The 26,665-nt window shown below is 40.1% G+C and overlaps 2 protein-coding genes across 2 annotated transcripts in view; both read left to right on the plus strand.

The window, feature by feature from the left end:
• stk35 (serine/threonine kinase 35) lies at positions 1–14,953 on the plus strand. Its single transcript, XM_007575460.2, has 3 exons — positions 1–984; positions 4,228–5,037; positions 14,797–14,953. The coding sequence occupies exons 1-2, from the start codon at positions 462–464 to the stop codon at positions 4,968–4,970; spliced, it is 1,266 nt and encodes a 421-aa protein (XP_007575522.1). The 5' UTR covers positions 1–461; the 3' UTR covers positions 4,971–5,037; positions 14,797–14,953.
• Positions 14,810–26,665, plus strand: part of LOC103154259 (serine/threonine-protein kinase 35-like) — a 15,902-nt gene continuing 4,046 nt past the window's right edge. The window contains exons 1-2 of the mRNA XM_007575476.1: positions 14,810–14,852; positions 16,945–17,754. Coding sequence (XP_007575538.1) covers positions 14,810–14,852; positions 16,945–17,687 — 786 coding nt within the window. The 3' untranslated portion in view covers positions 17,688–17,754. The remainder of the gene's footprint in view (positions 14,853–16,944; positions 17,755–26,665) is intronic.

A 26,665-nucleotide genomic window follows, 5' to 3' on the forward strand; every position in this document is an offset into this window, starting at 1 on the left:
GACCCATTTACGCTGGATAATAATTTATAACCCTGCGCAAACATGTGTTTTTAACGCAAGTAGCAACTAGCTTACTATCAATAACAAATGTTAGTTTCAAACTAAAACAAATACGGAGTTATATGTTAGGGAGCTTTTTCTCTCTGCACCAATCAATGTGCGGCGGAGCTGCAGCTAGCCACGCCTTCTGTTCTCTGTAAGACCTGGAACATTTTGTTTAGGAAGCCCAAATATTTAGAACATCTGGACTGGCAGCCTGTGGCGCATCGGCAGGTTTATCGGCAACTTTTAACATTTTAACAGCTAGAAGTAAGTCTGACATTTTAGACAGGCAGAGGTTGAACTTCTCCAAACCTCGACCAGGAAGACGTAAGAACGGCCAACTTTTATTTGGTAAGAGTTTAAGTAATGACAGATAAACACGTAATCGCCTCATGTTTACTTTCAACAAAAAATAAGTTATGGATATATGCGACGGGAAGAGAAGAAGAAAGGTAAGCGGCGGAGTGCGGAGCTGCAGGCGCAGCGTGGCCGCCAAGATGAAGCGGGAGGCGGTGAAGGTCCTCCGCTCCCTCACAGTGGGGAACAACAACAAGCGTGCCGAGGCCATGGACGAGGAAGAGGACGAGGACTGCTTCTCTATCTCCTTCCTCCGGAGTGACCCCTCCAGGCCGGCGGCGGCCGTGTCTCCGCGGTACAGCCTGCTGCGGGAGGTGGGTCGGGGAAGCTACGGGGTGGTGTACGAGGCCGTGGCCCGGAGAACAGGGGCCAGGGTTGCGGTGAAGAGGCTCCAGTGCGACGCCCCAGAAAACGTCGAACTGGCATTGGCCGAGTTCTGGGCCCTGACGAGCCTGGAGAACCGACACCAGAATGTGGTTCAACTAGAGGAGTGCGTGCTGCAGCGGAACGGCCTGGCCCAGAAGATGAGCCACGGTAACAAGAAGTCCAAGCAGTATCTGCGGCTAGTGGAGACCTCCCTCAAAGGTATCTGTGCTTCTGCAAAACACACAGTGCTTAGACAAAGGCCTTGAAACCTGAAACAAGGGCCCAAGGGCCTGTAAATTGAGTTTATTTAGGAGCTAATGTGCTGACTGGTGTCAACAACTTATAGCCAAACTTTGATGTTGTTGCTGCATAGAAAACTTCTGATTTAGCCAATTGATTGGATGTAAGCAAGCACAAATAATTTTAGCCTGCATTACTAAAATTAGCTAAAAGCAATAACTACTTATCAGTTTCTGTATTTCAGAATAAAATGAAATTAGGTCCTGCTGGTACTAGCTGCTAACTGTGCACTCAAATGAAGTAGTTTGCATTTACACAGTTGTAAATGCATTTACACACACCCATAGTTGAAGGGAAAAGTTGTTCTGCTCCAGTGATATGGATTTCCTTCTGCAGCCTCCTGTCTGACATTGATGTAACTGTACATCACCTAGAAGAGCCACAGAGAGAACGCTGTGCTTCCTCCAGCGCAAACGAGAACACGGTGTACTACTTGTCGACATGTTTGAGACTTTCTTCCTGACTGAACACTTAGATGTTTAACATTAATGTTGCACCATAAACTCAGAAACATAAAAAACAGCCACAGAGTTATGATTCAGACGTTTTTCATCTCAGGTCAGGGTTTCTACTTGACCTATTTATGTCTGTCTCTTCTGACATAGTTAGTGATTTTGCTGATCATACTATTTTCTATATTATAGATACTAACTCAGTCTTTGCTAGTTCAATCCATGTTTCCAGCTAAACCCAGCTGCTATGTTTACGACTCTTCTTTTAATAGCATCGTGGTTACGTAAGTGTCACAGTTCTGGCTCTCTAAGTAAAATCCTTCAGCATCATTCTTTCTAGACTTTGCGATGTAATTGAAAATAATAGATCACAACAACAATGTTAAAGCCTTCAGCTTAAACATTTCAGTTTGTTTTGCTCTGACTCTCGTACGTTTCAGAAATGTGAAGTAAAAAAGCAGACATGGCACGGTTCATGACAACCCCACAGTGATTATCACGACAGGTTAATGTGGGCAAGTGACGTGGTTTCCTCCTCGTGTCATGAATCTAGTTTCGCTGATTCCTCAATCGCTTCTCCTTCACGAAATCAGTCTGGTCCCAAAGGGTTCTGTTTTTTGTGCTGTAAGCTCAGCTGATTGCAGCGATATAGAGATCTGTTCTGAATAAAACAGATTCTATAACATTAAATCAACACACATCTTGGATCACACTAAATCAAATCACAAATATCAAATTGATTTGTAAAGGACAGCAAGTGGTGAATAGCCAGATCACAGATCTGGACCCATGACCTGTAAGGGTCTTTAGAACTGGGCTGGATAAATTAGTCATCATGTTCATCAGAAATGTACTGAAAGGTTTGTAGAGGTGATGTTTTTAGCTGTATATTCAGTCCTTTGGAGAAACTATGAAACTGAAATTCTCATGGTATTAAAACATGAGTAAAACTTTAAAATACAAAATATCTAATGTGATGGGGATCCAAACATTTAGTCAACTTACAATTAATAGTTAATAAATGAACTCAATGGAACTAATTTTAATCTAATAACATACAGTTAGGCCTGAGAGGTTCCTGTCTTATAAATATGTTTAAGTTTAATGCGGCAACCACAATTTTCTGTTTTTCATTCAGGATATAATACAGCTGACACAAAAAAATCAGCTTGTTTTTCTAAATTCAGTATGTTGTGAAAAGTTTAGCCCTTCATGTTATAGAGGACATCCTGATACAAGAGAAAACTCTGGTTTTTAAGAAAATGGCCGCATATAAATTATTTTTTAGTCAATGGATGAGATCAAACAACTTTAGATTAACTCATTAATTGATAACTTGCATCTCTCGGTTTAATGGTACCAGGTTTAGAAACGTACCTTTGTAAAACCACAACAGGTAACCGGCCAAGCCTAATCCATTCAAAATTTAAGCTTTTATTTGGACATTGGCTGTTTCTTGAAGTAATTTCCACCAAACTGGTTCTTTGCACAAGCGGGAGTTCTAGTTTTGACCCCCTAAAAGTAATGCTAACACAACACTAGTTCACTGCTGGACTTGAAGAAAGAATCTGGACTTTCTGCAAGAGCTCGATATGGACTCAGCCAATATAAACGTAATGACCGGCATATCCTAAACCCCTGGGTTTACTTTCATTTTTAATTTGTCAGGTTTAAAACAGCCTGCCTCCTATTTTCCTACTGTCTATCCTGAAATGAACCCTTCAAAGTTTAAAAAGGTCAATGTTCTGCTAAGTTATAGCTGGTATTTTCAACTACATGAAGGGGATGTTAAAAGGATTCAATAAGTCAAAGTGGTGATTTTAGGGAAGCTGTTGCCATGCTGTTCAAGACTTGCATAAACCCAGAATAAAGCAGGGGAGGATCAACCTTTTGAAACACTGTCAGGACATGACTGGCTTTGCTCTTAGGTGGTGTAAAAGCAAACCAGTTCTTTTGTGGAACCAGTTAAGAACTGGTTCCAACACTAGGTCTAGTTGAGCACTGGGATCACTGATGGAAAAGTACAATTTCAATCAGTTTCAGTCCACTTGTTTTAATTACTGGAGCATTAAGAAAGTTTTTTTTACATTAACAAATAAACAAAGAACCAACTTAAATGGGATCCTTGTTGACTTTTACTACCACCTTGTCACGTTAACAAGACTTTTCTCAAAGGGCTGACTGTACAACCGATGATCAGCTGAGGGAATGTGATTTCTGGTCCTTTATCGGGTCTTCAGTGCCTCACTAGACATTATTTATCTTCTGGAAATTGTTCAGACTTGTCCCTTATTTGTTTTATTTAGATTTGTTTTAATCACTAAGTGAATGATAGGGTTAGTACTGGTGTGAAAAATGAAAAAGCAGTCTAAGGTAAAACTTGGAAAGACCTTGGGAAACTGGAGAAGTATTGGAAAATGTGCCTCTATGAAAGTAAGTAAATAAATCAGTTATGGTCCTGAAGGTAGAAGTGACTGAGTAAGTGGAGACTGGACATTTTTAAGCCATAGCATAGAACCTTGCCACTTTTAGCTTTCCTGGAAAATGCCAATGCTTTTATATTTGTAGAAAGGTTTTTACCGTTAAGGCTGAGCTAATGTGAAAAGAGTTGTGTTCTTGTTTCTGAGCATTATTTGATTTTTGCTTTCGCAATTTGGGCATTTTTAACTTTTAGAGTTGTAACAAAGTATTGTCTTCTTTTAATCCTAAGGTGAGCGCATCCTTGGTTACCCAGAGGAGCCATGCTACCTTTGGTTTGTCATGGAGTTCTGCGAAGGTGGGGACCTCAACCAGTACATCCTGTCTCGGCGACCCGACCCCCAGACCAACAGCAGCTTCATGCTCCAGCTAACAAGTGCCATTGCTTTCCTTCACAAGAACAACATTGTCCACCGGGACCTGAAGCCAGACAACATTCTCATCTCACAGAAATCTGGTTCACCTGTACTTAAGGTAGCAGACTTTGGCCTCAGTAAGGTTTGTGCTGGACTAACCTCCAAGAGCAGTGAAGAAGATCCTACAGCGAGAGCTGCTGGCAAAGGGAGCAACCAGTACAACACTGTCAACATCAACAAGTTCTGGTTATCGTCAGCTTGCGGCTCTGACTTCTACATGGCCCCGGAGGTTTGGGAGGGCCACTACACAGCTAAAGCTGACATCTTTGCCCTTGGCATCATCATTTGGGCAATGGTCGAACGAATCACGTTTATTGATGCAGAGTCGAAGCGTGAACTACTGGGCACGTATGTTCGACAGGGCTCTGAGATCATTCCTGTTGGGGAAGCTCTGCTGGAGAACCCCAAGATGGTTCTGCACATCCCTCAGAAGGCCAGGAGCTCTATGACTGATGGGGTAAAGAAGCTCCTTCTGGACATGCTTGCAGTAAACCCTCAGGACCGACCAGATGCTCTCCAACTGGAAATAAGAATGGATCAAGTCACTTTTGCTGCATGACAAACGCTTCTTAAACCTTTCCTTTTTCACCCCAACCCATCCAAGAAGGGACCCATTTCCTCTCCAGGTAGGCTGCCTCTCATTCTTCCATGTTGGTAATTAGAGGTGTGCCGATCGATCGGCCACCGATCATAATCGACCGATTTCCGTGACAAAGTGTATGATTGGTGATCGCTGATCACTGTCTCTTGTAGCCGATCACATGTATCTCACTTCGCAGCCTGCGTGTGCAGCTCATCTCCTTTTTCCTTCACACTGTGCAAGCATGCAGCAACAAATCCTAAACAATGTCGTGTGAAACTTTAAAGCTCAGAATCAACGGGGACGTTTGCGTGTTGTGATGGAAAATTACCTTGAGTTGAAGCACGGGTCAAAATGCATCAACACAACAAATCTAATATGACATTTAAAAAACAAACACTTGACGGAGTTTGGCTACATTGAGGCTCAATGCAGGAAAAAGAGACATTCGGAGCGATCAGACAGCAGTCAGCAGGTAAAGCAGCACACAACTACCAACAGTCAGAGTGTGATGGTGAGGAAGCAAATAAACCGAAAAATAATTTAAGTCTTTGGGCCAGTGTCTTTCCCACGCTGAGAGGGTGAATTCATTAAGTTCATCCAACTCGATTCATTCAGTTGTTTTAAATTAATTCATTAAGTGTCTTAAAAATGACAAATTTAAGTCAGTCTCGCTCAAATCATTTAGTTTTCTTCAAATAAAGAAGTAAACTAATAAATGATTTCTGTTTTACCAGGCTTTTTTTTTGGCTCAGGCAGCCTGTGAGAGTAGTTAGACAGGAAAGTGAGTAATGACAGAGGGAGGAGACATGCAGCTAAGATCATCAGGCTGGAATCGACCTTACGACGGCCACATTGAGGACTAACGTCTCTTTATGTGAGTTGTGCTCTACCCCTGCGTCACCACAGCAGCCGGTCGGTACAGGATCTGTCCAGGTGAATCTTGTCATGACGTCAGATGTGAGATACGAACGCGGCATTGAACTTAATTGTTTCAAACGCACTTTTTATAGTTAAAGTTAATTTGAATTAGTTAGTTTTGTAACTTTTAGCTTAATTAAAATTAAGTTGTCATCACTAGAACAAATAAATTAAGTGAGATTAATGTAAATAAGTCCATAAAATGAACTACAGCCAAAAACACTTTTTAGAGTGTAAGGCTTCAAATATAGTCAAAAATAAAAATCGAAACTTCAACCTTTTTCTGTATTTTTTTTTTAATCCAGTTTCAAAGCTGGATAATTTTTTTTTAACTCAGGGTGTGGTAACCAGAGAGCTGCCTATCACAAATGAAAGTTGGCATTTATGCTGCTACTGGGAACAAGGAAAGGTACAATCTGAGCCTGAGGCCAAACAGCCTTTGATTAGATGTTAACACCTGGGATGTGTGAGTGAAGACCAAAACAAGGTGTTGGCACCGAATATCTTTAGCATTGCATGCTGATTATGTGAAATGCTCTAACAGCAGGCTGTGAATAGGGCTGTGCCATTGTCAGGGAGCACATGACAACTAACACAAAACAATGAAATAAATTCCAAAACTTGCAGGATAATAAAGAGGCAGGCTCACAAAAGAGACTTGCAAATATGTTTGTACTCAAGTTTTTGGTTCATGTATTCATCTTCAGTCAGTTTAATAGGTGAACTCTCACTTTGCACATACTTTTGTGTCCATGTAAACGACTGGATTTGGCTCCTCCGTCACACACAGATTTACCAGTACCGCCACAATGCACTCCGCCACCCATTTGCTGAGACTGGAATGGTGGTAAATGTATTTTCCGGTTCGTCTGTAAAGTTACACTTGCGCTAAGCATCAACTATAGCACAGCCAAGTGCTGTGTTCAGTCTATGTGCTCACCTGTATAAATACACCCGCCGCACGCTTCGCTCGGAACCGGCCACCAGAAAGCAACTCTGAGAGGAGAAAGGCTGTTGTACTCCATGCATCTTACCAGTTACTTTAACGATGTTTATTGGTCACCAGAAAAACAATCAATAGACATTATCAATCAATAAAATTCCCCTGGACCAAACTTGAAAATTGGACATTATGCTGCTAACCCTTCGAGGCAGATGATAATCTGCCTCTAGGAGTTTTAATAATCGAGGTACTCGAATCATTTGAGGAGTCGTTGCAGCCCTACTTTCAGTAGATATCCGAGATACACTCTGACCTAAACTTTAATTCATTTATGCTAATATACAAGGTAAACAACTCCATGCAACTAAATAGGAGTGAAACAGTTTGAACATCATGATTATTGTTTGCACATTCGTTTAGGTTATCAAATGCAGTTGGCAGGTTAGTTATATAACTGATAATGGTCCAAATTTTAAAATCTAAAGAGAGAGCTTATTTAAATCTTGCATGTGAATTCTCCGCTCTAAACTCCTTAGCAAAAATGTGTTTGCGGTGGCAGCAGTGCAGTAAAGTGTCCCTGTAAGATCTTAATTGTCTCAGTTTGCTATTTGGAGCAGAAGCTCCCTGTATGACATCAAACTGCCGCTGAGTGGATGCTCAGCCACCCAAACCGGCCGCCTGTTTGTTTGAACCTGAACTCTCCACTGACCAGGCCTGAGTTCTGGGTTTGTTTGACAAATTAGCTCAGCCATTCTGTTAGCTCTTCATCACAATAGGCTGCTCACGCTGTGATGTAACACCACCCAGCTGCTCAGGGTGGGGAGCACTCAGGGCAGAGCAATCAGGATGTTTCCTTGCTGCCTCCGATTGGCCTCGTTCTCTTGTGGCACGATGGGATAGACGGTTACGCAACAGACTAGCTCTGGTTCAGTTGATAAAGCTGTCATCTGTTGGAAAGAAGGATTAGTGATTAGTGTTGGAAAGAAGGGGAGGGGAGTGGCTGTTGGACCTGCTACTGGGGTGTTCGTGTCTGCAGCTGCTAAACTGAAGCGAGCTGACAACGGTAGGATGAACACAGCTAAACCTGCGAGGCGTGATGGAACAACAAGCCTGGTTTTATTTCTCTTGTATTATGCAGAATCTACCACTCAGTCACACAAAGAACATTTTAAAGAATTAAATCATGAGGATAAAGTCGAAATAATATGCATAAATACAGTGTGTATATGCATATACACATTTATATTTAAATATGCATGTATTTACAAAAATACACATCCAGTACTTGCATGCATGGTTACACAATACATATAAACATCTACATAACAGAATAAGCTTTTATCATTTTATACCTTAAGGCTCTTTTAAAGAAAGGGCATAATTAAAAATCATCATTCAATTCATTCCACAGTTTCACGCCAATAACTGCAACACATCTAAACCTTAACTCTTTTTTTTTCTCTAACAAACCTCGCAAATTATATTTATTCTCTCTTAACTTAAATGATTTCTGAGAATCTGAAGGAAGAGTTTTGTTCAAAGCTTTATACCAGTATTTCCAGTGTTTTTATATGTACATTGTCTTTACATTTAAAAGTATTACTTTGAATAAAAAGTTAGTTAGTTGGTTCACAATATACCATTTATAAATAAACCTAAAAGCTATTTTTTGTAACTTAACTAATATACCAATGGTTGTTGTACTTGCATTTACCCAAACGTCTGAGCAATATGACAAATGGGGCATAACCAATGAGGAGTGTACAACATTCAGCCTTTAACATTTATTAAATCTTTAATTTTAAACAACATTCCAATAGTTACAACAATTGCATTTAATATATTCAATATGAGGCTTCTAACTGAGTTTGTTGTCTAGAATGATCCCTTAAAGATTTTCTGATAAACTATCAATTTCAACTCCATTTATTTAAAACTTTGCATTATTATTAATCCTATTACCAGAAAATATGATAGGTTTAGTTTTTTGGGTTTTTTTCATGATAAATTTTATAAGCAAATCACTTTTTCAGCTCCTTTTTCACTATGCGGCTCAGAACATGAGAATACTGTGAAAAAGTTATAAAACTTGTATATTATTCATTCATCCTCTCTGGCCATTTTCATGTAATCTCAATGATCATGGTTTACAGGTGACAAACTCAAAATTCAATGTCTCAGAAAATTAATATTACAAAAAAGGCATATTTAAAGAAAAATGTCATCTACTGGGAAGTGCGTTCATTACTATGCACTTATGTTTTTCAGGTAATTTCTCTTTTTGTTCAACATGTAATGTTGGCCTAGAAGTATCTTCTTATTACATATCAGATCCCAGCAGCCACCAGTGAACTCCATGCATGTGGTGGATGTTTCCTGCTGAGGTCGGAGGTCAAGCTGATGTGAAACACCAGTTCTGCTCTGCAGTGCACACACAGAGCTGTGTAACCTTTTCTATTTAAAGTGATCCCACACTGTTGGCAGATTTTGTCTCTTTCTTGGTGGCAGTTCCTTCTGTCCCCCGCCGCCTCCCTGCACAGATGCTAACAGCACTTAGCACTGGAAGTGAGAGCGTTCAGCTGTACAAACCATTATCCGGGTGGAACACAGCGAGATAAATGGCTAAACAGTTTAATGGACCTTCAGTTCAGACCATTTGCCTTGAAGAATTTTAAACACTGAGGTCCTGGAGTCATTAAATGAATCGAATATTCCCCATCGGTAACTAATATTTGTGTTTTACTGTGTTTGGGGCTTTTAAAGTCCTCTTACAATGAAAAAGTCATTTATAGAGCTGCCTTTAGGTGAAATCAGAATATTGAAAATCATGTGCATGTTTTTACTTTGACGTCCATCTGACCAGTCCTCAAACTGCCATCTGATTCCTCTGCTGGACAGCGAGTGCTGCTGGTTCAAGGCTTATGGAGGCTTTGGTCGGGAACATTTTGTCCTCTCGCTGCGTGCCAGGCTTACGCCTCTCTTAAACAGGCCAGAGCTCTGACAGCGCCTCTCTTCCTCTGTGTATACTCATTACTTCAGGAATCAAAAACTTTTTTTGTTTAACTGACAGCACTGACAATCGTTCTACAAGTTGAGGCATTTCAACACCCAGAGTGGTTCTAATGCATATGCCAATGCCTCCAAGGCTTTGCTGCTTCGCAGTTTAATGCTCAAAAGCATTTAAATACTGGATTCAGATAATTCAGACTTTCTGATAGTACTCCTCTGAAGGACGCTGTGCTGTACAACATGTTCTGAACAGCATTTGGGGAACCAGAGGGAGGCACCTTCCTGAGATCTGGGAGTGTCCATTACGTTTGTGCCCATAGGATGCTTGTAAACGTCTGGGTTTACAAGACGTTTACGGAGGCTGTTAAAAAATTTTTTTTTCTGGAATTCAGAGCCAGTTACACAAGCGAGCTGTTGCATAACTGGTCGACTAAAACACCTCACTGTGTTTTTGTTTATCAAGACGTTTAACAGAATTGAGCAGAAAACTCAGAAAAATAGATTTCTAAATCTATAGCGTTATAAGTTGTGGTAAAATGAATCAGACTTAAATCAAGCCTGGTCAGAAATGTGATCTATTATCTCTTCTTTCTCCATAAAAATGTACAGCTCATGGATAGTAGAGGCATAACCGTGACTACGCTTTAGAATAACATTTGTCCACATCTTTTCCAGTCTGCTGTCCTCATTCATGGTGACTGTGTTGGATCTAATTGGTTTACACGTCTCAATCCCCTTTAAGTCGAACGGATCCGTCACATGCTTTGTGTGGTTGTATTGTCCTGCCTTTGTGATGTTAATGGGATCATTTTGTGAATAATAAAGCAGGATAGCCGTCTCTCTAGGTGTAAATAATTGATGAAAAGGGGAGCTGGCAGCATCTGCTGAAATAAGGAGGGATTTGGAAGACCTGTGTCTTTGCTGAGTGTTTAAACTGGAAAAATTATTGTATATTTTCATGCTTTTAATGTTCCGCTAAAAAAAAAAAATTAAGCTAGACTGTTTTTGCGGATGTTTGTGCCCTAAAAATTTAATGGGATAATCAGATTTTTTTTTTCTTTTGTTATAGTTAAGAAATAAGTGACTCAGCACTTATTGCCTGGTTTTACTTACACTTATATAAAACTTAGTTGCATTTTTCTGCCAAGAAGATCTACATTTTGTAAATATTACAACATGAATATTACTTCAAAACCCAGGTATGACGTAAGATGGCGACAGTCATAATTTGACATTGTGAGAATGAAAAGGGTAGAGTATCTGTTCTGGTTCGGGGAAGAGGTCCTGCTCCAAGTGGAATAGTTCAAGTATCTCAGGATCTTGTTCACAAATGAATGAATGAAAATTGGAGCCGCGTCTGTAGTAAAGCAGGCGCTGCAATGTTCTGTCATGGTGAAGAAAGAGCTCAGTCAAAAGGCTTGACTTTTCAATCAATCTGTTTTCTCTACTTGGGCTGCTTCCCCCGCGACCCGACCCCTGATCAGCAGAAGAAAATGGATGGATGGATGGATGGATGGATGAGATTTTCCCAGTGCAATAAAAATTTAATTTTGAGTGAAAGTGTAACAGTTTTGTTGTGATCTAGTTGTTTAGACGTCTTTCACGCCGGATCGTTTTGAAACCAGATCCCCCACGGAGGCGTCTGCAGGCGTGAAAGCGCCCAGGCGCAGAATGAATGATTGCAGGGTTCATTCTGCACATGCATAGGTAGATAACAAAAACAATGGCAGACAGCATTGTGCTCTGCTCTACTACTTAACCTGTTGAGTTTAACACAGTCCCTGCTGTAGAATAGATCTGTGTTGCTTGGTTGGATGGGTTGCTGTTTACGATGAAGTGGAAGCGAGTGAAATGGAAGCTAAGAGTTAAAAGTTCATGCATGTTCAATGATGTGCAAAAATCATAGCACCATTTAGCGGCTTGGCATGAACAATACAGCTGACTTGAGGCGTCTCAATGGTCTCAACATGGAGCTTTTCCCCAATCAACATCCGAAAATACCAGCATTTTCCAGACAGCGGTCTCGTGGAGACGCAGCCTTTAGATCAGGACTTTAAGCTGTGAAGTGCACTTGAATTGCGAGATGAACTGGAACATCTGCTTTTCATTTGAAAGCCTCTTATTTGTGTGCTAATGATGCTAATAGTTCCCTTCATTTCCATTAGTGAGGGAGTGTTGGCATTCCTGCTGGCTCTCTGTTGTTTTGAGGTGGTAAAACATGCAAATAAACACATTCCATCAGCATTTCTATGAAACTGCTGATGATGTAAACTTGGCTTCATACCATTGAAAGGCTGGTGATGCAGAGCATCGTCATAAGCAAATTTAAACGCAGATAAGAGGGAATACTATTTTTGCAAATGTTCTCTTCCACTTTTTCTTATTTGGGCTTCTTTGGTTGTTCTCCAATCATTTCTTCTTGCAATTAAGCAAAAGACATTTGAAACATTACATCAGAACTGGTCAGGTCAGGCATTAGTTTCAGACATGAGCAGGACCAGTTTATTGGAGGAAAGAGACAGTACTCTGAGAACATCTGACAATGCTGATCTTGTTGATACTTACTGAAGAACTCTTTGCAGGCGATCAGATCGTGACTAGTGTTCACCTAAAATAATCAAAATGTTCCTGAAGCTCTTTTAATTGCTGCTGAAACTTACGGTCAAATGGAGACAGTCTTGTTTTTCTGTTGGGAAGAAGTGAACTAAGCCAAAAGTTGATGTATTATAATATATCCTCAAATTAGATTTTTAGTATCTGGGTTGCTTGTGTGCACTCTGTGTGTTTTTTTTCTCTATTGACAGATTTAAACAAAAACTAAGCGCACATTTAGAGGTGTTAGACTAGAAATCCTGAGTCAGCAGTACGGAGTGGATGCTGTAGTTTTGGTTGAGGCTCTCCAGCTCGCATGCCTCCTGCTGAGCTTGTGTTCCTAACATGTGCACTGCTGTTATGCAACCTGTAAAAGGGGAACAAGCCGCTGCATGTCGGCCGCTGGGCTATTCTTAGAGCCGAGCGCTGAACCCAACATGGACGCAGGTTCAGCAAGATTCCCTCCAGGAACAAACTGCGGCTGAGACTCTACCCCACAATAACACTTGGTCTTCTTCCCTTCTGTTCAAGCATGGCCACATATCCTGTTTGATTCCACACATACTAACATGATGGATGATACATACATGATGATTGATATATGGTACATGATGGATTTAGCATTTTGGTGATATATGGTGCCAATACTTGTACAGTTGGTTAGGACCATTCTAAACTACTTATTAGATATGTGGCCTATGCATGCAACAAATTTATGTAAGCTGAATGTTTGTTTAAAAAAAAAAGTCTATACCAAGAAGTTTCAGAAAATAATTTCACATGAAAATGTAGATGATTTTACTCTGGAATATTGAAATCTCTTTATATGTAAGTTGATGTTTCATCTATATCTTTAGATGTATTTGACAATTTTCTCTGCCAGTCAGTCTGTTGTCCAGCAACATCATCTTTGGAGATGTTCTGGAGATATCAAACCTAAATCTGTTTATGTTTTGTGAAACCATGGTTTGAAAGTTTTGCCCGAACATCAACTGAGAACAACACAGATCAGCTCTCACAATGCTAATGAGGAGCATGAAGTCCATGGTCTTCATGGAGCATGAAGTCCAAAACTTTGTTGACATTCCGCTAAAACCCCCCACAATTTCATAATTGTGGGGTTGTAATTAAACAACAAACACAATTAAAATAACATGTGAATAAGTTTGTTCACGAAATAAAAACCCTGCCATGATGTTCCAACTATTTCCTGTTGTTGTCTTCATGGTTTGCGCCAGTGACAATATCCGGTTGTTGATCACATGACTTGTGATTTAAAAAAAAAAGTGCTTCCATTGCACTTTTACAAAATAAGCTACTTTTGATACAGCTGAAAAAATCACTTCGTTCTAATGCAAAAACTTTTGAGAAACGTGTTCTGTTGAAACTGTAGCCATTAAACAATTTACTTTTGCTATTCTAATTTTTGTAATTTTAAGGCCAATGGAAACACAGCTGTCTTATTTTTGCTGTACATATATTACTGTATATTTATATATAAGTGGATCTATATACATATTGTTTTTGTACCTTTTTCACCTACCAAGGGGTGTGATATGAATTATTTCTTTTATAGGGCTCAAAATAAACAACATGGAGCTTGCCTTTGAATATGTAGGGTTTTCTAAAATGACTGTGCCACAGGACTAAATATATACACAAAAATTATAGCTGGATAACTGGACAGACTATTGTGGTTGATGGATATTATCTCACCCTATACCAGAACCAAAACCAGTTCTTGAAATGTAAACCAGATATTACAATTTTAAATATTAAACGTCTAAACAAATCCTAAATGCACAAGGTGTGGCAGTTTCTTTAGTTGAACCTACAGCAAATCCCAACATTATCGGTTCAATGAACAGAAAACAGGACATTTGTCCAGGAAGGTGATTCCAGTGGAGCTGCTCCTTCCTGAGGTCGTCACTTCCTACTGCTGCTCCTCTGCAGGATAATACTCGAGCAACCTTGTTTTGACGTCGCATCCTTGTTCAGTTTTGATTTTGAAGAACTGCAAAGGGTAAAAAGGAAACCAAAGACGGATATTGAAGCATCATTTAAAACCACTTTTTACCACATTAGAGGGAAACCTCTCTGCCTGTCAAAAAAGAAAGAAGATTTTTGCTGAGTAAACTCACAGAGCTCAAGGCTTTGAGGAATAAAAATTTAACTATGGTTTCGGATACTGAATGAGACAAAGCAAAGCTGAAGGTGGATTGTAAAAGTTGGGTTTCTTCCATCATAAACAGATTCTTTGACAGCAGGAACTGACAGCCTGAAAAAGTAACTGTGTGTGTCGTCGCCTCTTTCTGACCTCTTCACTCTGTTTCTCTGCAGACTTGTCGTCTCCATGGCGGTGGACGGGAAAGGAAAAAGGACTGACAACCTGAAATGTGAAGACTCATGATCTAGAACTGAGGCTGCAAGACAAACTGGAGCATTATTCCAAACCTCTGGGGCAGAAAAATATGCAAATAAACTCGTTACAATCTCATTTTTATTTTCTATTAGCTTACTGGGGAGATGGACAATGTCAGAGTGAAGTCAGAGTGCTGGCTGGATCAGAAAGCAGCTTTCATTTTGTAATCTAGTTTGTTTTATGGGTTTGTTCTTCCTTAACTTTTGTACTGTACTGAACTATGAGGCAGGTTAGCTGTGTTCTCACTGATTAAAGCATTCGTGGGAGTAATAACTCTGAAGAACAGATGACTGCTACCCTCAAACATCCCTGTGCCTTTAAGAAGATTCACCCCCGAGTCTACTGGATCTGCGGGAGAATCCATCCTGAAGGTTCTGAACCGAGATGGGAACCTGAGAAGTCTGTGAACTTGTGAAGTTTCAGGCTAGCAAAATGTGCAAACACTTTTGTTTCTAATGTTGTGACACTTTTTGAATGATTCATCAAGCGGGTATGATATCAGAGGAGACGGTGAGGGGTCTCTTGGAGTTCAACACTGAGGTGCAATTAGGAATCAGAAAAATCTCCCACTAGCTGAAATACAGAGAACGACAGCGATGTGTGCTGCTAATGATCTGCGCCACATTCCAGAAGTAGAAGGATGAAAATCTAATGGGTTTTCAGAGTTGAGATGAACTCGTCATATCAGGCCTTTCAACCTGTGCAGGTGTAACCAAACAAGAGAGTTTAAACTCGTCTTAATGGGCATTACTTCCTGTTTCAACCAAAGAGCCCCTCATGGACCAAGTGCACACGGTTTTTCTTTGCCATAAGAGTTCTTCTTGACCAAGGAATCGGTTTCTGATTATTTTTTTCCAGCGCTAGCAGATGTTTTGGCAACTGAATGTTTTTTTTTGTTGAGGTTGAGTGTGGCATTTTGGACAGGCTGACAGAAAACCTCAATATACATTAGAAACTGTGCAGATTTCAGCCATTTCCAGCATTGCACCTTTTATATTTTCAAGCTTGTAATGGGTTTGGATGGTGTGAAGTGGGTTACTTTGTAGCTTTTACAACGTGAGCAGTATTGAGTCTTTAAATATTTCACTGTCTCTGCCATTTGGGGGTTTCTTCAGGAAATTGGAAGCTGTACCATCTGAGAATGATCCCAAAGGCACATGGAGACACTCGTCCTTTTCTCTGGCTCCTTCTTATTGAAGTGATTTGAACTCTTTCGGTTGTAGCCTGCTGACTGGTTAGACAGGAAATCAACGGTTGGACTTGTCTGNCTGGCTTTGCTCTTAGGTGGTGTAAAAGCAAACCAGTTCTTTTGTGGAACCAGTTAAGAACTGGTTCCAACACTAGGTCTAGTTGAGCACTGGGATCACTGATGGAAAAGTACAATTTCAATCAGTTTCAGTCCACTTGTTTTAATTACTGGAGCATTAAGAAAGTTTTTTTTACATTAACAAATAAACAAAGAACCAACTTAAATGGGATCCTTGTTGACTTTTACTACCACCTTGTCACGTTAACAAGACTTTTCTCAAAGGGCTGACTGTACAACCGATGATCAGCTGAGGGAAGATGATTTCTGGTCCTTTATCGGGTCTTCAGTGCCTCACTAGACATTATTTATCTTATGGAAATTGTTCAGACTTGTCCCTTATTTGTTTTATTTAGATTTGTTTTAATCACTAAGTGAATGATAGGGTTAGTACTGGTGTGAAAAATGAAAAAGCAGTCTAAGGTAAAACTTGGAAAGACCTTGGGAAACTGGAGAAGTACTGGAAAATGTGTCTCTATGAAAGTAAGTAAATAAATCAGTTATGGTCCTGAAGGTAGAAGTGACTGAGTAAGTGGAGACTGGACATTTTTAAGCCATGGCATAGAACCTTGCCACTTTTAGCTTTCCTGGAAAATGCCAATGCTTTTATATTTGTAGAAAGGTTTTTACCGTTAAGGCTGAGCTAATGTGAAAAGAGTTGTGTTCTTGTTTCTGAGAATTATTTGATTTTTGCTTTCGCAATTTGGGCATTTTTAACTTTTAGAGTTGTAACAAAGTATTGTCTTCTTTTAATCCTAAGGTGAGCGCATCCTTGGTTACCCAGAGGAGCCATGCTACCTTTGGTTTGTCATGGAGTTCTGCGAAGGTGGGGACCTCAACCAGTACATCCTGTCTCGGCGACCCGACCCCCAGACCAACAGCAGCTTCATGCTCCAGCTAACAAGTGCCATTGCTTTCCTTCACAAGAACAACATTGTCCACCGGGACCTGAAGCCAGACAACATTCTCATCTCACAGAAATCTGGTTCACCTGTACTTAAGGTAGCAGACTTTGGCCTCAGTAAGGTTTGTGCTGGACTAACCTCCAAGAGCAGTGAAGAAGATCCTACAGCGAGAGCTGCTGGCAAAGGGAGCAACCAGTACAACACTGTCAACATCAACAAGTTCTGGTTATCGTCAGCTTGCGGCTCTGACTTCTACATGGCCCCGGAGGTTTGGGAGGGCCACTACACAGCTAAAGCTGACATCTTTGCCCTTGGCATCATCATTTGGGCAATGGTCGAACGAATCACGTTTATTGATGCAGAGTCGAAGCGTGAACTACTGGGCACGTATGTTCGACAGGGCTCTGAGATCATTCCTGTTGGGGAAGCTCTGCTGGAGAACCCCAAGATGGTTCTGCACATCCCTCAGAAGGCCAGGAGCTCTATGACTGACGGGGTAAAGAAGCTCCTACTGGACATGCTTGCAGTAAACCCTCAGGACCGACCAGATGCTCTCCAACTGGAAATAAGAATGGATCAAGTCACTTTTGCTGCATGACAAACGCTTCTTAAACCTTTCCTTTTTCACCCCAACCCATCCAAGAAGGGACCCATTTCCTCTCCAGGTAGGCTGCCTCTCATTCTTCCATGTTAGTAATTAGAGGTGTGCCGATCGATCGGCCACCGATCATAATCGACCGATTTCCGTGACAAAGTGTATGATTGGTGATCGCTGATCACTGTCTCTTGTAGCCGATCACATGTATCTCACTTCGCAGCCTGCGTGTGCAGCTCATCTCCTCTTTCCTTCACACTGTGCAAGCATGCAGCAACAAATCCTAAACAATGTCGTGTGAAACTTTAAAGCTCAGAATCAACGGGGACGTTTGCGTGTTGTGACGGAAAATTACCTTGAGTTGAAGCACGGGTCAAGATGCATCAACACAACAAATCTAATATGACATTTAAAAAACAAACACTTGACGGAGTTTGGCTACATCGAGGCTCAATGCAGGAAAAAGAGACATCCGGAGCGATCAGACAGCAGTCAGCAGGTAAAGCAGCACACAACTACCAACAGTCAGAGTGTGATGGTGAGGAAGCAAATAAACCGAAAAATAATTTAAGTCTTTGGGCCAGTGTCTTTCCCACGCTGAGAGGGTGAATTCATTAAGTTCATCCAACTCGATTCATTCAGTTGTTTTAAATTAATTCATTAAGTGTCTTAAAAATGACAAATTTAAGTCAGTCTCGCTCAAATCATTTAGTTTTCTTCAAATAAAGAAGTAAACTAATAAATGATTTCTGTTTTACCAGGCTTTTTTTTTGGCTCAGGCAGCCTGTGAGAGTAGTTAGACAGGAAAGTGAGTAATGACAGAGGGAGGAGACATGCAGCTAAGATCATCAGGCTGGAATCGACCTTACGACGGCCACATTGAGGACTAACGTCTCTTTATGTGAGTTGTGCTCTACCCCTGCGTCACCACAGCAGCCGGTCGGTACAGGATCTGTCCAGGTGAATCTTGTCATGACGTCAGATGTGAGATACGAACGCGGCATTGAACTTAATTGTTTCAAACGCACTTTTTATAGTTAAAGTTAATTTGAATTAGTTAGTTTTGTAACTTTTAGCTTAATTAAAATTAAGTTGTCATCACTAGAACAAATAAATTAAGTGAGATTAATGTAAATAAGTCCATAAAATGAACTACAGCCAAAAACACTTTTTAGAGTGTAAGGCTTCAAATATAGTCAAAAATAAAAATCGAAACTTCAACCTTTTTCTGTATTTTTTTTTTAATCCAGTTTCAAAGCTGGATAATTTTTTTTTAACTCAGGGTGTGGTAACCAGAGAGCTGCCTATCACAAATGAAAGTTGGCATTTATGCTGCTACTGGGAACAAGGAAAGGTACAATCTGAGCCTGAGGCCAAACAGCCTTTGATTAGATGTTAACACCTGGGATGTGTGAGTGAAGACCAAAACAAGGTGTTGGCACCGAATATCTTTAGCATTGCATGCTGATTATGTGAAATGCTCTAACAGCAGGCTGTGAATAGGGCTGTGCCATTGTCAGGGAGCACATGACAACTAACACAAAACAATGAAATAAATTCCAAAACTTGCAGGATAATAAAGAGGCAGGCTCACAAAAGAGACTTGCAAATATGTTTGTACTCAAGTTTTTGGTTCATGTATTCATCTTCAGTCAGTTTAATAGGTGAACTCTCACTTTGCACATACTTTTGTGTCCATGTAAACGACTGGATTTGGCTCCTCCGTCACACACAGATTTACCAGTACCGCCACAATGCACTCCGCCACCCATTTGCTGAGACTGGAATGGTGGTAAATGTATTTTCCGGTTCGTCTGTAAAGTTACACTTGCGCTAAGCATCAACTATAGCACAGCCAAGTGCTGTGTTCAGTCTATGTGCTCACCTGTATAAATACACCCGCCGCACGCTTCGCTCGGAACCGGCCACCAGAAAGCAACTCTGAGAGGAGAAAGGCTGTTGTACTCCATGCATCTTACCAGTTACTTTAACGATGTTTATTGGTCACCAGAAAAACAATCAATAGACATTATCAATCAATAAAATTCCCCTGGACCAAACTTGAAAATTGGACATTATGCTGCTAACCCTTCGAGGCAGATGATAATCTGCCTCTAGGAGTTTTAATAATCGAGGTACTCGAATCATTTGAGGAGTCGTTGCAGCCCTACTTTCAGTAGATATCCGAGATACACTCTGACCTAAACTTTAATTCATTTATGCTAATATACAAGGTAAACAACTCCATGCAACTAAATAGGAGTGAAACAGTTTGAACATCATGATTATTGTTTGCACATTCGTTTAGGTTATCAAATGCAGTTGGCAGGTTAGTTATATAACTGATAATGGTCCAAATTTTAAAATCTAAAGAGAGAGCTTATTTAAATCTTGCATGTGAATTCTCCGCTCTAAACTCCTTAGCAAAAATGTGTTTGCGGTGGCAGCAGTGCAGTAAAGTGTCCCTGTAAGATCTTAATTGTCTCAGTTTGCTATTTGGAGCAGAAGCTCCCTGTATGACATCAAACTGCCGCTGAGTGGATGCTCAGCCACCCAAACCGGCCGCCTGTTTGTTTGAACCTGAACTCTCCACTGACCAGGCCTGAGTTCTGGGTTTGTTTGACAAATTAGCTCAGCCATTCTGTTAGCTCTTCATCACAATAGGCTGCTCACGCTGTGATGTAACACCACCCAGCTGCTCAGGGTGGGGAGCACTCAGGGCAGAGCAATCAGGATGTTTCCTTGCTGCCTCCGATTGGCCTCGTTCTCTTGTGGCACGATGGGATAGACGGTTACGCAACAGACTAGCTCTGGTTCAGTTGATAAAGCTGTCATCTGTTGGAAAGAAGGATTAGTGATTAGTGTTGGAAAGAAGGGGAGGGGAGTGGCTGTTGGACCTGCTACTGGGGTGTTCGTGTCTGCAGCTGCTAAACTGAAGCGAGCTGACAACGGTAGGATGAACACAGCTAAACCTGCGAGGCGTGATGGAACAACAAGCCTGGTTTTATTTCTCTTGTATTATGCAGAATCTACCACTCAGTCACACAAAGAACATTTTAAAGAATTAAATCATGAGGATAAAGTCGAAATAATATGCATAAATACAGTGTGTATATGCATATACACATTTATATTTAAATATGCATGTATTTACAAAAATACACATCCAGTACTTGCATGCATGGTTACACAATACATATAAACATCTACATAACAGAATAAGCTTTTATCATTTTATACCTTAAGGCTCTTTTAAAGAAAGGGCATAATTAAAAATCATCATTCAATTCATTCCACAGTTTCACGCCAATAACTGCAACACATCTAAACCTTAACTCTTTTTTTTTCTCTAACAAACCTCGCAAATTATATTTATTCTCTCTTAACTTAAATGATTTCTGAGAATCTGAAGGAAGAGTTTTGTTCAAAGCTTTATACCAGTATTTCCAGTGTTTTTATATGTACATTGTCTTTACATTTAAAAGTATTACTTTGAATAAAAAGTTAGTTAGTTGGTTCACAATATACCATTTATAAATAAACCTAAAAGCTATTTTTTGTAACTTAACTAATATACCAATGGTTGTTGTACTTGCATTTACCCAAACGTCTGAGCAATATGACAAATGGGGCATAACCAATGAGGAGTGTACAACATTCAGCCTTTAACATTTATTAAATCTTTAATTTTAAACAACATTCCAATAGTTACAACAATTGCATTTAATATATTCAATATGAGGCTTCTAACTGAGTTTGTTGTCTAGAATGATCCCTTAAAGATTTTCTGATAAACTATCAATTTCAACTCCATTTATTTAAAACTTTGCATTATTATTAATCCTATTACCAGAAAATATGATAGGTTTAGTTTTTTGGGTTTTTTTCATGATAAATTTTATAAGCAAATCACTTTTTCAGCTCCTTTTTCACTATGCGGCTCAGAACATGAGAATACTGTGAAAAAGTTATAAAACTTGTATATTATTCATTCATCCTCTCTGGCCATTTTCATGTAATCTCAATGATCATGGTTTACAGGTGACAAACTCAAAATTCAATGTCTCAGAAAATTAATATTACAAAAAAGGCATATTTAAAGAAAAATGTCATCTACTGGGAAGTGCGTTCATTACTATGCACTTATGTTTTTCAGGTAATTTCTCTTTTTGTTCAACATGTAATGTTGGCCTAGAAGTATCTTCTTATTACATATCAGATCCCAGCAGCCACCAGTGAACTCCATGCATGTGGTGGATGTTTCCTGCTGAGGTCGGAGGTCAAGCTGATGTGAAACACCAGTTCTGCTCTGCAGTGCACACACAGAGCTGTGTAACCTTTTCTATTTAAAGTGATCCCACACTGTTGGCAGATTTTGTCTCTTTCTTGGTGGCAGTTCCTTCTGTCCCCCGCCGCCTCCCTGCACAGATGCTAACAGCACTTAGCACTGGAAGTGAGAGCGTTCAGCTGTACAAACCATTATCCGGGTGGAACACAGCGAGATAAATGGCTAAACAGTTTAATGGACCTTCAGTTCAGACCATTTGCCTTGAAGAATTTTAAACACTGAGGTCCTGGAGTCATTAAATGAATCGAATATTCCCCATCGGTAACTAATATTTGTGTTTTACTGTGTTTGGGGCTTTTAAAGTCCTCTTACAATGAAAAAGTCATTTATAGAGCTGCCTTTAGGTGAAATCAGAATATTGAAAATCATGTGCATGTTTTTACTTTGACGTCCATCTGACCAGTCCTCAAACTGCCATCTGATTCCTCTGCTGGACAGCGAGTGCTGCTGGTTCAAGGCTTATGGAGGCTTTGGTCGGGAACATTTTGTCCTCTCGCTGCGTGCCAGGCTTACGCCTCTCTTAAACAGGCCAGAGCTCTGACAGCGCCTCTCTTCCTCTGTGTATACTCATTACTTCAGGAATCAAAAACTTTTTTTGTTTAACTGACAGCACTGACAATCGTTCTACAAGTTGAGGCATTTCAACACCCAGAGTGGTTCTAATGCATATGCCAATGCCTCCAAGGCTTTGCTGCTTCGCAGTTTAATGCTCAAAAGCATTTAAATACTGGATTCAGATAATTCAGACTTTCTGATAGTACTCCTCTGAAGGACGCTGTGCTGTACAACATGTTCTGAACAGCATTTGGGGAACCAGAGGGAGGCACCTTCCTGAGATCTGGGAGTGTCCATTACGTTTGTGCCCATAGGATGCTTGTAAACGTCTGGGTTTACAAGACGTTTACGGAGGCTGTTAAAAAATTTTTTTTTCTGGAATTCAGAGCCAGTTACACAAGCGAGCTGTTGCATAACTGGTCGACTAAAACACCTCACTGTGTTTTTGTTTATCAAGACGTTTAACAGAATTGAGCAGAAAACTCAGAAAAATAGATTTCTAAATCTATAGCGTTATAAGTTGTGGTAAAATGAATCAGACTTAAATCAAGCCTGGTCAGAAATGTGATCTATTATCTCTTCTTTCTCCATAAAAATGTACAGCTCATGGATAGTAGAGGCATAACCGTGACTACGCTTTAGAATAACATTTGTCCACATCTTTTCCAGTCTGCTGTCCTCATTCATGGTGACTGTGTTGGATCTAATTGGTTTACACGTCTCAATCCCCTTTAAGTCGAACGGATCCGTCACATGCTTTGTGTGGTTGTATTGTCCTGCCTTTGTGATGTTAATGGGATCATTTTGTGAATAATAAAGCAGGATAGCCGTCTCTCTAGGTGTAAATAATTGATGAAAAGGGGAGCTGGCAGCATCTGCTGAAATAAGGAGGGATTTGGAAGACCTGTGTCTTTGCTGAGTGTTTAAACTGGAAAAATTATTGTATATTTTCATGCTTTTAATGTTCCGCTAAAAAAAAAAAATTAAGCTAGACTGTTTTTGCGGATGTTTGTGCCCTAAAAATTTAATGGGATAATCAGATTTTTTTTTTCTTTTGTTATAGTTAAGAAATAAGTGACTCAGCACTTATTGCCTGGTTTTACTTACACTTATATAAAACTTAGTTGCATTTTTCTGCCAAGAAGATCTACATTTTGTAAATATTACAACATGAATATTACTTCAAAACCCAGGTATGACGTAAGATGGCGACAGTCATAATTTGACATTGTGAGAATGAAAAGGGTAGAGTATCTGTTCTGGTTCGGGGAAGAGGTCCTGCTCCAAGTGGAATAGTTCAAGTATCTCAGGATCTTGTTCACAAATGAATGAATGAAAATTGGAGCCGCGTCTGTAGTAAAGCAGGCGCTGCAATGTTCTGTCATGGTGAAGAAAGAGCTCAGTCAAAAGGCTTGACTTTTCAATCAATCTGTTTTCTCTACTTGGGCTGCTTCCCCCGCGACCCGACCCCTGATCAGCAGAAGAAAATGGATGGATGGATGGATGGATGGATGAGATTTTCCCAGTGCAATAAAAATTTAATTTTGAGTGAAAGTGTAACAGTTTTGTTGTGATCTAGTTGTTTAGACGTCTTTCACGCCGGATCGTTTTGAAACCAGATCCCCCACGGAGGCGTCTGCAGGCGTGAAAGCGCCCAGGCGCAGAATGAATGATTGCAGGGTTCATTCTGCACATGCATAGGTAGATAACAAAAACAATGGCAGACAGCATTGTGCTCTGCTCTACTACTTAACCTGTTGAGTTTAACACAGTCCCTGCTGTAGAATAGATCTGTGTTGCTTGGTTGGATGGGTTGCTGTTTACGATGAAGTGGAAGCGAGTGAAATGGAAGCTAAGAGTTAAAAGTTCATGCATGTTCAATGATGTGCAAAAATCATAGCACCATTTAGCGGCTTGGCATGAACAATACAGCTGACTTGAGGCGTCTCAATGGTCTCAACATGGAGCTTTTCCCCAATCAACATCCGAAAATACCAGCATTTTCCAGACAGCGGTCTCGTGGAGACGCAGCCTTTAGATCAGGACTTTAAGCTGTGAAGTGCACTTGAATTGCGAGATGAACTGGAACATCTGCTTTTCATTTGAAAGCCTCTTATTTGTGTGCTAATGATGCTAATAGTTCCCTTCATTTCCATTAGTGAGGGAGTGTTGGCATTCCTGCTGGCTCTCTGTTGTTTTGAGGTGGTAAAACATGCAAATAAACACATTCCATCAGCATTTCTATGAAACTGCTGATGATGTAAACTTGGCTTCATACCATTGAAAGGCTGGTGATGCAGAGCATCGTCATAAGCAAATTTAAACGCAGATAAGAGGGAATACTATTTTTGCAAATGTTCTCTTCCACTTTTTCTTATTTGGGCTTCTTTGGTTGTTCTCCAATCATTTCTTCTTGCAATTAAGCAAAAGACATTTGAAACATTACATCAGAACTGGTCAGGTCAGGCATTAGTTTCAGACATGAGCAGGACCAGTTTATTGGAGGAAAGAGACAGTACTCTGAGAACATCTGACAATGCTGATCTTGTTGATACTTACTGAAGAACTCTTTGCAGGCGATCAGATCGTGACTAGTGTTCACCTAAAATAATCAAAATGTTCCTGAAGCTCTTTTAATTGCTGCTGAAACTTACGGTCAAATGGAGACAGTCTTGTTTTTCTGTTGGGAAGAAGTGAACTAAGCCAAAAGTTGATGTATTATAATATATCCTCAAATTAGATTTTTAGTATCTGGGTTGCTTGTGTGCACTCTGTGTGTTTTTTTTCTCTATTGACAGATTTAAACAAAAACTAAGCGCACATTTAGAGGTGTTAGACTAGAAATCCTGAGTCAGCAGTACGGAGTGGATGCTGTAGTTTTGGTTGAGGCTCTCCAGCTCGCATGCCTCCTGCTGAGCTTGTGTTCCTAACATGTGCACTGCTGTTATGCAACCTGTAAAAGGGGAACAAGCCGCTGCATGTCGGCCGCTGGGCTATTCTTAGAGCCGAGCGCTGAACCCAACATGGACGCAGGTTCAGCAAGATTCCCTCCAGGAACAAACTGCGGCTGAGACTCTACCCCACAATAACACTTGGTCTTCTTCCCTTCTGTTCAAGCATGGCCACATATCCTGTTTGATTCCACACATACTAACATGATGGATGATACATACATGATGATTGATATATGGTACATGATGGATTTAGCATTTTGGTGATATATGGTGCCAATACTTGTACAGTTGGTTAGGACCATTCTAAACTACTTATTAGATATGTGGCCTATGCATGCAACAAATTTATGTAAGCTGAATGTTTGTTTAAAAAAAAAAGTCTATACCAAGAAGTTTCAGAAAATAATTTCACATGAAAATGTAGATGATTTTACTCTGGAATATTGAAATCTCTTTATATGTAAGTTGATGTTTCATCTATATCTTTAGATGTATTTGACAATTTTCTCTGCCAGTCAGTCTGTTGTCCAGCAACATCATCTTTGGAGATGTTCTGGAGATATCAAACCTAAATCTGTTTATGTTTTGTGAAACCATGGTTTGAAAGTTTTGCCCGAACATCAACTGAGAACAACACAGATCAGCTCTCACAATGCTAATGAGGAGCATGAAGTCCATGGTCTTCATGGAGCATGAAGTCCAAAACTTTGTTGACATTCCGCTAAAACCCCCCACAATTTCATAATTGTGGGGTTGTAATTAAACAACAAACACAATTAAAATAACATGTGAATAAGTTTGTTCACGAAATAAAAACCCTGCCATGATGTTCCAACTATTTCCTGTTGTTGTCTTCATGGTTTGCGCCAGTGACAATATCCGGTTGTTGATCACATGACTTGTGATTTAAAAAAAAAAGTGCTTCCATTGCACTTTTACAAAATAAGCTACTTTTGATACAGCTGAAAAAATCACTTCGTTCTAATGCAAAAACTTTTGAGAAACGTGTTCTGTTGAAACTGTAGCCATTAAACAATTTACTTTTGCTATTCTAATTTTTGTAATTTTAAGGCCAATGGAAACACAGCTGTCTTATTTTTGCTGTACATATATTACTGTATATT

The sequence above is a fragment of the Poecilia formosa genome, unplaced genomic scaffold (assembly GCF_000485575.1).
Source record: "Poecilia formosa unplaced genomic scaffold, Poecilia_formosa-5.1.2 Scaffold377, whole genome shotgun sequence".
In the NCBI taxonomy this organism is placed as follows: Eukaryota; Metazoa; Chordata; class Actinopteri; order Cyprinodontiformes; family Poeciliidae; genus Poecilia; species Poecilia formosa.

What these genes read in the sequence shown, in the direction of transcription:
- stk35 (XM_007575460.2), top strand. Translation starts at nt 462, where the DNA reads ATGGATATATGCGACGGGAAGAGAAGAAGAAAGGTAAGCGGCGGAGTG. An exon ending in AGTGGAGACCTCCCTCAAAG is followed by an intron (nt 985 to 4,227) that starts GTATCTGTGCTT and finishes TTTAATCCTAAG; the next exon opens with GTGAGCGCATCCTTGGTTAC.